Below are 13,332 nucleotides of genomic sequence, written 5' to 3' on the forward strand. Positions count from 1 at the left end.
AGAGAGAGAGAGAGAGAGAGAGAGAGAGAGAGAGAGAGAGAGAGAGATCCAAAGTGGTAGAATTTCCTCTGCTAATTGAAAATCTCCTTGCCCAAGTCATTTTGACTTACATTTTTGGTGATCATGAATAGAGAGATAGGTATGCAAAAATCAATTTTAGAGTGTGAGAAAATTTCCTTAAACAACACAATAGTAAGTTAAATGTCAATGCACTTGAAGAACCATCTTCCTCAAACTATTCAATCAGAATGGAAAAAGAGGTGCTGCTCTAAATTGAATTAATCGAAAGATATTCCTACTCTTAGTCTGGTTACCACTAAAGGTATGCTGGTAAATTTTTAAGAATTGGCTCAATGAAAGAAAATGTCTACCTGGACACACTTTTAAGTTGAATCTTCATTATTAACATCTTCTCCATCACTTTCTTAAGTCTAGACCGTCAACAAAACAACAAATGAAGACCTGATTTGTAACATTTGCTGATTTCTGAGGTGAAAATGTTCATACTGAAAATGTATCAGTTGAATATCCTGAGCTAGTTGAAGCCAGCTCCAACACTCTACTGGTTTCCACCTAATCCATGTACAAGGAATCAGAATTCTCCCTGATTTGGAATTGATTTTCTCCTTAGAAGCTGGTTGAACCTCTAAAAAAAAAGATGAGACATAAACATGCTACCACTTGGAATGTATTAAATATAGATGTGGATTTTCATTCAGTTGAATCCAAAAGACTAAAAAATATATCATTTCTTAATATTTTGCTTAAAGAATAGAGAGGTTATAACATATTTTTACATTATGTAGAAGCCATAACCAAAAATGCCTCCAAACATATGTTCTGTCTACCACACAGCTAATCATGGGCTATTCCATATGAACCCTCTCTAAGCTCTGGTCTTTTTTTGCCTAAAGCCAGTAACATGGAATAGGTTACGAGAGACAAAAGGGAGTCTTTCAAATGAAGTGAGGCAGCAGTTCAACCGAATTTTTTAAAATGAGGTTAGTTTGCTCTTTGCTTAGAGGCATTGACTACTGCAAGGAGCCAGCTAGATCCTTTACTGGTCAGGAAGCTTATGTTTAAGACCATAGAAGATGGCATACCACCCCCTTGTCTTGCCATTACACACACATACACACACACACACACACATCCCTACATTTCTATTCTCCCTCCCCCCATCTCCCATCACTTCCCATTCTCCTAGTAAGTGATCATGATCTAAACCAGGTATTACTGTAATATAATGCTCCTGGGCATCCCCAGGGACTATAAAAGGTATGTAAGAACAAATGAGCCTATGATGCTAAATGCTGATGTTAATATACAATTATTTAGTTATGGGCAGCTAGATGGTGCAGTGCACAGAGTGCCAGGCCTAGAATCAGGAAGACTCATCTTCCTGAGTTCAAATGTGGCCTCAGACACTTCCTAGCTGTGTGACCCTGGGCAAGAGAGGTAGCTGCACTTCCAGCCTGGGTGAAATAGGGAGATGCAGGGCAATTTTGTTACTACTTATAATTTATAAAAAATATGCAACAAAAGTTCATATACAATCCTCTTTTTTGTTCTTTGTGAGTTAGAATGTTTTTGTTAATACTTGAATTTATGACTCTTTTTAAAAGAATTTTTTGAAAGGAGAATTTCTTTGGGGTTCTGTTAGATCTTTTGTATTTCCATGACATTTTTAGTGCTTTCTCTTTTCCACAGATGCTGCAGCTGATGGTGCTACCATTTCCTGGAAGGAAAATTTTGACTTAGCTTACACAGAGCTGAATGAAATTGGAAGGTAATACTACAGCTTTCTATCCTGTAGCTTGGCTGAAAAAGAAAACCCCAAAAGTTTATATGTTCATAGCAAAAAAAAAAGGTTTATCTTATTTTCTATTTTTAGTAAAGAAAGAAATAGCAGAACATATAGGTGGCACAGTGCATAGAGCACCAGTCCTGGAGTCAGGAGGACCCAAGTTCAAGAGAACTTGGGGAAGTGATGTTTTCTGAACTTCACTTTTCTCATTTGTAACAATAATAATGAGGCAGTTAAGTGGTGTGGAGAATAGAGCAACATGTCTGAAGTCAGAAAAACTCTTTCTGAATTCAAATCTGGCCTCAGACATTTACTATCTGTGTGACCCTGGACAAGTCATTTCACCCTGCTTGCCTCAGTTTCCTCATCTGTAAAATGAAAAGGCAACAGCAAACCACTCCAGTATCTTTGCAAAGGAAATGCCAAATGGGGTCACAGAGAGACACGAACATAAGTTAGACTTAACAATGATAATTGCTAGCACTTTAAGCAGCAAATGTGTAGAGAACTTTCAGAAGTTCCCTGGCTTTGCAAATGAGATGTTCCCCTCCCCTATATTATTACCTGAAAGGTTACAGGGCAGACAAGCAGGAGGATGTATATATGGAGAACTTTTGGGGATCCCTTGACCTCACTAAAGGTATATTCCCTGCCCTATATGGTACCTGCAAGGTTACAGGGCAGATAAGCAAGAGGGCGTGTAATCTTTTTTTGTTTATGCCTCCGGATATGGTCCTAGGATATTACCCTAATAAATAACTAATCTTAAGCAAGGGTAAATAGTAAACAAGATTAAGGGAGGGTCCTTCTACATTGTCTGCATTCTTTTGGGGTGTCTACATTCTCTTGGGGGGGCATATAAACTCTGTGAGCCCCTTGCATCTTTGGCTCTGTATGAAATGGTCCTGTAATAAACAGACTATTGATTACAACCCCATCTCGTTATTCTCACCTCTTGCTAGCCCACCAACTTCACTGGCCGCAGTACAAAGGTTAAGTGACTTGCCCAGGGTCACACAGCTAGTAAGTATCTGAGATCAAATTCAAACTCAGGTCTTCCTGACTCCTGACCCAGTGGTCTATTCACTGTGCCACCCAGCTGCCCCTCATTTCATATGCTGCTATTAAACAGGTGACTTAGATTTTCTCCATCACATTCTTAAGTCTAGATAATCAACAAAATAATAAAGGTTTGATTTGTAGCATTTACTGATTTCCAATGTGTAAATGTTACTTTAACAATTGGTTCTTAGAGCTGATACAAGCTGACTAGCACACTCCAGGGAAAGAGCACTCACTCTGCAGTCAGAAGACTTGGGTTCAAATCCCACTTGTGATACGAGCTGTGTGGCCTTGGACAAGTCACTTAACTTTCCTGGTTCCTAGTTTCCTCATGTGTAAAATAAGAAGGTTGGACTAAAGGGGTATTTTCCAGATCTAGACACATGATCCTTTGAGTCCAATCCAAATGATGATTGGTTGAAGAAACTAGTGATGTTCGGCCTAGACAAGAGGAACCTTATCAAGGCCATGACTATGGTCATGGCCTTGAAATGGTTGAAGGGCTGTCATACAGACATATGTCATTTATCATAGCTTGAGACAGAAAAGCTAAACTGAAAAATGGAAGTAATGGGGAGACAGATTTAGGATTGAGGTAAAAAAAAAATCATTTTGCCAATAATTACAAATGTCCAAAATTGAAATTGGCTGCCTCACAAGGTAGTGAGTTGCCTTATGCTAAAAGCATTGCAGCCAAGGCTAGATGAGGACTTTTAGAGAATTCTGTGGAGTGGACTTGAATCAGGCAGGGGGCCGGACTAGGTGACCTCTCAGGTCTCCTTCAAATCTAAGATTCCCTGATTCCAGCTTCTTATCTCCCCAACACCAGGAAAATGGAGCCCAGGTGGGGAACGTTATGAACAGAGATCTACAGGACTCCCAGTCAAATGTTACAAACTTTACAAATCACTGAAAAAAAGGTCCAGTGAATCTTAACCAAAGACTGTTTCCCTTTCGTGTGATTGCAGGGGTCGGTTCTCCATTGTGAAGAAGTGCATTCACAAAGCTACTAGAAAAGATGTTGCTGTGAAATTCATTAGCAAAAAAATGAAGAAGAAGGAGCAGGCAGCACATGAAGCTGCCCTCCTGCAGCACCTCCAGCACCCTCAGTATGTCACGCTCCATGACACCTATGAGTCGCCCACATCTTACATCTTGGTTCTGGAACTGTGAGTACCAACAGCCTCTCTCTAGCACTGTCCCTGCCCCATTTAGGGGGGACCAGGCCACCATCTGGGCCTGTTGACCCCAAATGGATGATGAAAAGAACATTGACTCTGGGATGAGAGCACTTGGGTTCAAATCCTGCCTCCAATGTGACTGAGTCACTAAACCTCCATGGCCCCCAGTCTTATTATTAGTAATAGATTATTAATAGATTCTTTTGAGATATCCCTAGAAATTGGGCAGAAGTGGAAATGAAAGCTCCAACACTCTCCCATGCCATCCTTAAAAGGCAAAAAGTTTTTCTTCTGCATAGACAAACTTCCCAGAGTGAGTCTAAAGTTTGGAGGGATTCGGCCAACTCCCATCCCCCTTAACCCAGTAAAAGGGAAGAAAGGAGAAATTTATAGCTTGGGCTATAAACAAGCAGCCAGTGTCCCATTGTTCTCTGGGAAAATAGAAGTAATAATAGATTCACAGAAACACAGAATGTTAGGGTATAATAGACCTTATAGACCATCTAAACTAATCTCATTTTGCCAGTCAGAAAACAGAGGTCACAACCCTGACATCTCATGATACCTCATGCAAATGTTCTAATGTTCTTCAACACCAATCACTAAACATTTATTAAGCATTCATAACTGCCAGGCACTGTTACACAAAGACAAAAATGAAACAATCCCTGGGATTCAATGGGAGAAAAAAATATGCATATATTACAGGCAGCTAGGTGGCACAGTGAATAGAATGGAAAGCAAAAAATCAGGAAGTCCTGAGTTCAAATGTGGTCTCAGACCCTTACTAGCTGTGTGACCCTGGGCAAGTAACTTAACCCTGTTTGCCTCAGTTTCCTCATCTGTAAAATGAGCTGGAAAAGAAAATGGCAAAACACTGCAGGATCTTTGGCAAGGGAACCCTAAGTTTTGTGTCACAAAGAGTAGGATGCAGCTGTAGTGACTGAACAACAAAGGAGGCAGTTTTTGAGCTGAACTCTGAAAGAAATGAGTGTATTTGCAGAAGTGGAAGAAAGAAGTAAATATATTCCACTTTCTGGGCCATTTCACTAGCCATCCTCCATACCTGGCATACTCTCCCATGTTCCACCTTATAGAATCCCTCATAGCATTAGAGGATTACAGATCTACAGCTGGAGTTGTTCCTGCCTCCCTATCCGATAACTGATTAAATATGGGTGGTAAGGGAGAGTGAGATATTGAGGGTGATTCTGAGTTTGTGAGCTAGGGGCAGGGGTTGGAAGAAACAGTGACGCCCTCAACAAAAACAGTCGAGCACAAAAGTAGGTAGGTTTTGAGGGAAAGATAGTAAGATAACAAGTTCTGTTTTAGACATGTTGATTTTGAGATAGCTATGGAATTTCCGATTTGGAATGTCTAATATCAGTTGGTGATATGGGACTGGTATTCAGCAGAAACATATTTTATGTGTATGTGTGTGTGTATATTATGTCTTCCTGACTTGTATATATGTGTTTGTGTGTGTGTGTGTATATATATATACATATACACACACTCACGTACCCACATATATATGCATATATACATGTATATTATATATATGCTTGTATTTGTATTTGTTCATGTATATACTGCATATGAGTTATCTGCCTAGAGAAGATAATTAAATCCATGAGAGTTGATGAAGTCACCAAGAGAAAAAGTATAAAGAGAGAGGAAATGTGGAGCCCAGGACAGAGTCTTGAAGGTATTCAAGAAAATATATAGTTTTGGGACACACTGTCAGATAACTACAATGATGCATTTTCTGATTCCCATAAACACAATTCATTTACTCCTCTAGATATAACAATATAAATTTTTCAAAGGGATGCTGCCCTGAAACTGTTCACAGGGCCTGTCAGATCAATGATTCCAGTCCTACTGACTTGTCGTAATGATGGCCAGAGGCTGTGTTGCCCAGCTAACATATTAACTGAAACTTAATTTGTGATTTTATCAGGTTACTGGTAGGTAGAGATGGCTTTTAATGGGGCAGGGGAAGTTTTTCCTGTTTAGCTATCTCTAAAAATGTCTACCTCTTTCCACTTATCTCATTCTTATAATCAAAGGTGTGTCCTGCTGTGAAAAGGGGGTGACACTTTTAATATCACATTTTCCATTCAGATCACATTGTGTCCCTCCATAACATAAAGGGTCTGGGTTCACCCCAAGGAATTTCCTCATTCTCTTAGTTCATAATTCCTATCCAAGAAACCTGAGAAATAGAATATGCATGGTCTTCCTGGAAATATTGAAACTGATTCCCCACATGAAAACACAAAGTTCATAGAATCAGAGATATAGATCTGAAATGGCCCTTAAAGGTCATCTGGTTCATCCCCCCTCATTTGAGATATAGGTAGCAAAGCAAATATAGTTCTGGCCTTTGAGTCAGGAAGACATGATTTCAAATCCTATCTTGGGCACTTACTAGATTTGTGACTCTGGGCAAGTCACTTAACCTATTAACTCGGTTTCTTCATCTGTAAAATGAACTGGAGAAGGAAATGTCAAACCACACCAGTATCTTTGTCAAGAAAACCCCAAATGGCATCATGAAGAGTCAGGCAGAACTGAAAAACAACTAAACAAGAAGACCTTAGAGCAATATGTAAATGTTAGTTATTTTATAGGTGAGAATATTGAGGCCTAGAGAGATTACTTGCCCAAGGACTCAGAATGAGTAAGAGAAGTGAGAGCTGAACCCAGAACTCTGATTCCAAATCTAGTATTATGTCACCTCTCAATCAACCAATATTTATTAAGGGCCTACTATGTGCCAGGTATTGTGGTAAGCACTGGGGAGACCAAAAGACAGCCCCTACCCACAAGGAGCTTACAGTCTAACAAGAGAAGACAACAGACAACATGCAAATAAATATATCCAAAACAAGTGAAATACAGGACAGACAGGAAGCAATTAACAAAAGGAAGGCACTAGAATTAAGAAGAGGGGTTGGGGGAAGGTTTCCTATAGAAGATGGGATTTTAGGTGGACTTAAAGCCAGGAGACAGAGATGAAAAAAAGAGCAAATTCCAGGAATAGTGGACAGCCATAGAAAATACCCAGAGCTGAGAGATGGCTTGGCTGCAGAGTCTTGTTTGTGGAAAGGCCAAGAGGCCAGTGTCATTGGATCAAAGAGTATATATATTGGAGAATAATAAGAATGGAAAAAAGACTGGAAGGGGCTAGGTTATAAAGCACTTTGAATACCAAACAGAGCATTATGTATTTGATTCTAGAAGTGATAGGGAAACACTGAGCTTTAAGAAAATCACTTTGGTGGCTGAAGGGAGAATGCATTGGAGTGGAGAGAGATTTGAAGCAGGCAGTCCCACCAGCAGGTTAATGCAACAATCCAGGCATGAGGTGACAAAGGCCTACACTAGAAGGGTGGCTGTGTCAGAGGAGAAAAGGGGACTTATTGGAGAGATGTTGCAAAAGTGAAATCAACAGTCTTTGGTGACAGATTGGATATGGAGGGTGAGAGAAAGCTAAGAATCCAGGACAACTTCTCAATGTGTTCTCAGAGGAAGGTTTTGTTAAAAGGAAAAACCAAACAACAATCCTTTAATGAGTGATCCTTAGTTCCAAGGATATGCAAAATCCCAAGATTTACACATATTATTATAGTGCTAAATTATGACACTCCTGAGTACAAGGGCTCCTCTGGTAGAAGCCCTTTCTCCCACTGGACCTGTCTTGACCTGCTGTTCCCTAACTATTGAAATGGAGACTTTTAAAAACCAAATTCTGTTTCTCTTTCAACTTTCAGCCTCTCCTTATAATACTTCCATGCTCCGTGGAACAGCTGGCCTATCCACTGGTTTCATAGATCAGGGTTTTTCTAAGCTATCTCTCCTAGCAAGGTGAGGGCAACAGCTTCAGAGCCCTTCTCCTTTCCTGCATTCCCACCGCTCTTGCCCCAAGACATAGACCCTTCCTTTTTCTATCTGACCTGTAACTAAACTTTCTTTTACTTGTGTCTTCCCCATTTACTATGAGTTCCTTGAGATCTGACCCTGCTGTGGTTATTCTTTTTGTATCCCTAGAGCTTAGCACAGTGCTTGGTACTCAGCAGGTATTTAATAAATGCTTTTTCATTCACTCAGTATCTCCCAGGTACCAGCCCCAGTGCCTTGAATTATACACATTTTGTCTTTGCCAGTTATTCAAAAGGAAGGGTAAGTAAGAATAAGGAAAATATCCTAGCACCTGCCACATTTCTCTTCCTCCTCTCTTCAAGGTGGAATTTTGATTCTCTGAAAATTACACCTGATACTACATATAGTGATTGTATAAAACATTTTAATGTATGTTATATGATGTTTATCATGTCTTTACATGCAGTAAACATTTTATGCCTTCCATCATTCACGTACATTACCTCCAGAATACACCTATGTATTTTGTGACTAATATCTTCACTAGTGATTAGCCTAAATATGCTAGTCTAGTAGTCACTGGCCAAATGGTTCAGATTCTTTTGCTGTGACTTGTTGCCACCTCTGGATATTCCATCTCTCTACTATCTATAAGGGAGAAGTTGTCTTCAGTAACACTGTCCAATGGTCTACATTCTGGTCCCAGAGATGCCAGACAGTTAACAGAATTGTCTGCTGCTTCTAGGGTGGGTACCATGTGTAGCCTCTTGAGATCTTGAGTGAAGATGTTGTTGGCATGGAGTTGACTGACTTTGGGCTTATCTTTTCTCTTCTTCCAATTAATCAATCAACAAATATTTATTAAATGCCTACTACATGTCAGACACTGTGTTAGACACTGGGGATATAAATACAAAGACAGAAGGGGACTTTAGTTCTCATTTAGACCAACCCTTACTATATAGGCCTAGGCAACTTTTCAAGGTCCATTCACTAGTTAGTGACAAAGCCATGGACAATCCTACTTGTAATGAGCTTCCCTTCTAATTGGAGATATAACATGTGTGTGTATGGACACACACATACACAATATAGTATGTGTGTACATATATACACATACATACATATACATAGATACATATATATATATATATGTATGTATATGTGTTTGTATAGTAATGTTAAGGGTTTTTTTCTTTAGTGTTGGACTCTCCCTGACCCCATTCAAGATTTCTTGGCAGAGATACTGGAGTGGCTTGTCCATTTCCTTCTCCTGCTCATTTTACAGATAAGGAACTAAGGCAAACAGGTTTAAGTGACTTGCCCAGGATTACACAGCTAATAAATTCTGAGGTGAGATTGGAGCTCAGGAAGATGAGTCTTCCTGATTCCAGGCCCAGCACTCTATCCACTGTACCCCTAGCTGCCCCATACAGCATTAATATAAAGTAAATAAATACGAATATATATGAAGTAGGCAAATATAAGAGAGTTGGGGGTCCCTAGAAGTTGGGGGGAAACCATGAAAGGCTTGATGGAGAAGAATGTGTTTGAATTTCACCTTAAATGGAAAGAGAGAGACTCTTTCTAGAGGTAAGGAAGGAGGACTTTACAAGAATGGGGGACAGCAGATGCCAGGGCATGGAGGAGAGAAAATGGATGTCATGAGTGAGGAACAAGGAGAAGGCCAGTTTGGCTAGAATGCAGAGCTCAAGAGAGGTAGACATATCCAGTAAGGTTAGAAAGGTAAACCAGAGCCAAGTGGTATAGGTCTTTTACAATTTAAACAGAGGACTTTATATTTTATCCCAGAGGCAATAGGAAGTTGACTGAACAGGAGAGTGACATGATCAGATCTCTGCTCAAAGAAAGTTATTTTGGCAACAATGTGAAGGAGTTACTAGATCTGAGAGAGATGAATCGAGGACACCAATTAGGAAGCTGTTGCAATAAGGAGATCAGATGTGATAAGACAGGTAGGCAGGTATTAAGCTATTACTATGTGCCAGATACTGTGCAAGGTGCTGGTGATATAAAATATAAGAGAAAAGAGAGTGCCTGCCCTCTTGGAGCTTATACTGTAATAGAGGAAACTGAAAAGGGGTGGGGGAACGGTATCCCCATGGGGACATGGTGCTGAAGTCCTGAAAGTCAGAAGCACAGTCAGGAGGGAAATGAAGGTTGGTGGGCCTATATCCTTGCCCAAAATGTTGGCACCAGGAGAAACTTATCAATGAGGAAAAGGGACTGACACAGTGGAGGGGTATTCCAAGGTCAGAAGGCTGTAGGGGAGGATGGATATTCCAGAATGAGGAAATCCCAGGAGATGAAGGAAGTTTTAAGGTGAGGCATGGTGTTGAAATTGAGAAAGTCAAAAGGAGAGCTGTAAGGGAGAATGAAAGAGGGCCTAGGAGCTGTATGAGTAGGGAGAAGGGGTCAGATGTGAGAGATGCTGTGGAAGCAGGTAGAAACAGCAAAATATCACAACTAACTAGCTATGCCAGGTAAGGGAGAGTGAATTATAATAATAATACATAATGTAGTAGAATGCTGAGGTTGTGAATCTGGGAGCCTGGAAGGATGGTGACATCATGGCAGTTGTTTCCGATAGGTTTAGTCCTGGCAGTAGTTCATATTCTCTAGTGGTATGATCACATGGGGACTAATCTTCATGGAAAGTCTTTCCAGTCTGTATCCCCTCTGTGATAGGTTATCTACTAAAGCTGCCTCCATGACTTTCCTGAATTGCTGTGATTCTGTTCCTTAGGTGGCCCAAGAGGTAGAATAGTGCCTCTAGGTAGTTTGTATTGCTCACAACTGTCTCCAAGAACTGAACTTGGAGTTAAGAGAGACAATCCTAGGTTTGAAGAGTCTCCAACTCCTATTAGGGGGGTGAACATGGACAAGTCACTTAAACCTCTGCAAACCTTCATTACTTATTCTGCTAAAAGGGAGAAAATACTGTTTGCATGGAAACCCTAAAGGTTTTTTCATCGGCCTCAAATGAGACAAAATATACAAAGGACTCTGTAAACTTTAATGCACTATTATGATTGTGACATGCATTCAAATTGCTAGGAGCCCACTGGGCAAATGAAAAGTTTCCTTCTTATCTTCCTGTACTGTAGAGGTCTGATAATACCCCATACAAATGTCTAATAATGAGAATCAATGACTGCCAAGAAAACAATCTATGTTATTCTGAGTCAGCATTTGGCAAAGTGTAGTGTTCTACCTTGTTTCATCTATGTGGGGCTCAGGTATTTACATTCATTCTGATTTTCCCAGTTCTCTCTTTATCCCATGGCCCAGGGTCCCTCCCCTGCAAGGAACTCTGGGTTCAGCTAGACTTGCATTCTCTCCTGAAGCCTAGTGGGTTAGGTTTTGTATTCTGTCTGGAATATCCAGATTAAGTATGTCTGATGTTTAAGGTTTTCCTAAATATCAGTGACATTTCCACAGAGGTACTCAATAAGCAACATGGCTATTGAGCATGGGGCAGCATTATATTTCATCTACCATGTATTTTGTCTATCATAGAAATACATAAGACATAAAGGAAAGGGAAGGGAATAAGCATTTGTTAAGTACCTACTATGTGCTAGCACCTTATAAATATAACTATAAATATAAATAATAATATTATAATATAAAATATTAATACATATAAATATTACATCAATTGGTCTTCACAACATCCCTATGAGGTAAATGCTATTATTATCCCCATTTTACAGTTGAAGAAACTGGGACAGACAGAAGTTAAATGACTTGCCCAGGGTCACACAGCTAGGAACAGTCTGAGGTCACATTTGAATTCAGGTCTTCCTGACTCCGGCCCTACTACTGCATCCACCATTGTTTCAGCCTGTGGTCCCATGAGTCTTAGAGGAATGGGTCCCAGTTAGTCAAGAGGGAAGAGGAAACAAAAGGGGGAAATGCCCTAGCATTTAATTCAGAGAGGCAGAATTTTCCAGGTAAAAGGGACTTAGATTCATAGTATGCTAAAGTTAGAAGGGGACTTTAGTGACATTTAAACCAACCTCATTTTACAGACCAAGAGAGGGGAGGTAAATTTTCCAAGGTCCAACAGCTAGTTAGTAGCAGAGTCATGATCAGAAAGCAGGTCTACTAATAAAGTAGACACAAAACCATTTTGGTGTGCGCAAGTCTGTTATACTGTAGACTAGGGCTTGTGAGTCATTAATTACAGGGCACAGTTCATAATATCTCCCCTCCTCATGCCTCTGATACAAATTCCTGGAGGACAATACAAGGGTCAGTACAAAAGCCAAAGGAGAGCAAGTAAAAACAAGAAATGGTGGCCCCCGGTGGAGAAAAATGGCACTGTGGATGTGACACTAAATGAGCATTTATTAAGCACCTACTCATGCCAGGTACTATCCTGGGTGCTGGAGATACAGATACAAAGAATGAAATAATCCTCCACCCAACTCTATGTCCACAACATGTTGGTGATAAATGTGTGACCTTCCTCAGCTTCACATGGATATGCCTCTTGGAACATCTAAGTAGAAGTGGCAAGCATAGACCATATGGGAGAAATAGCTGCATTTGGAACCTGACTTCATGTGAACCATCAAGAGAAGGCTTTTCCTTCTAAAGAGAAGGAGAATTTAAGGACCCATGGAAGCATATGTGAGCCCCTAAATAGAAAAATCCCATCCTATTACAACTTATGGAGACCATTTCCATGTATCTAGCTTGCTTCTCGCACTGTATTTATAATGAAAGAACAGCAAGGCAAGATGCAAGGACCTCAGGAAAAGCCAGGGCAGCCCAGAAGGGAATGAACCAACTCTGGCCAAGGAGGCTCTTGATAGAATTCTCAGATCTAACCCCTCTCCCCCACACACACGTTGTCCTTGATCCAGTGACACTGGTCTCCAAGGTTCACAAACTACTCCATCTCTTACCCCTCAGCATTTTGGGGGACTGCTCCCATACCTGCAACTCTCTCAGTCTGCTTTGACTACTAACCTCCGTGGCTTCCTTTACTAAAGGCCACCTTCTGCAGGAGGCCTTCCCTAACCCCTCTTAATTCTAATGCCTTCTCTCCGTCAGTTACTTCCTATTTATTCAGTACATGGCTTGCTTTGCATGTATTTGTATGTTGCCTCATCCATTAGATTATCTTTATCCCTTTAGGGCAGGGATTGACTTTTTCCTCTTTTTGTATCCCCAGTGCTTAGCACAGTGCCTGGCATACAGTAGGGGCTTAATGTCTGATTGATTGATTCCACACCTCACAGTCAAACCCAGAATACATTGGATATGCCCACATTCAGTGTTATTCAAGATTCTATTTAATTGTGTGCATGTATAGCTCAAAGCTCTGTGGTAAAAGAATGATTCATCTGGTTTACAAACTGC

General features: G+C 40.4%; 1 protein-coding gene across 1 annotated transcript in view; it reads left to right on the forward strand.

Moving 5' to 3' along the window:
* Positions 1 to 13,332, forward strand: part of KALRN (kalirin RhoGEF kinase) — a 982,696-nt gene that overhangs the window by 957,503 nt on the left and 11,861 nt on the right. Inside the window, exons 24-25 of the mRNA XM_069064968.1 lie at positions 1,711 to 1,789; positions 3,838 to 4,038. Coding sequence (XP_068921069.1) covers positions 1,711 to 1,789; positions 3,838 to 4,038 — 280 coding nt within the window. The remainder of the gene's footprint in view (positions 1 to 1,710; positions 1,790 to 3,837; positions 4,039 to 13,332) is intronic.

The sequence above is a fragment of the Petaurus breviceps genome, unplaced genomic scaffold (genome assembly GCF_028583685.1).
Source record: "Petaurus breviceps papuanus isolate PSGF00001 unplaced genomic scaffold, PetGlider_PUasm1.0 90654, whole genome shotgun sequence".
NCBI classification, from domain to species: Eukaryota; Metazoa; Chordata; class Mammalia; order Diprotodontia; family Petauridae; genus Petaurus; species Petaurus breviceps.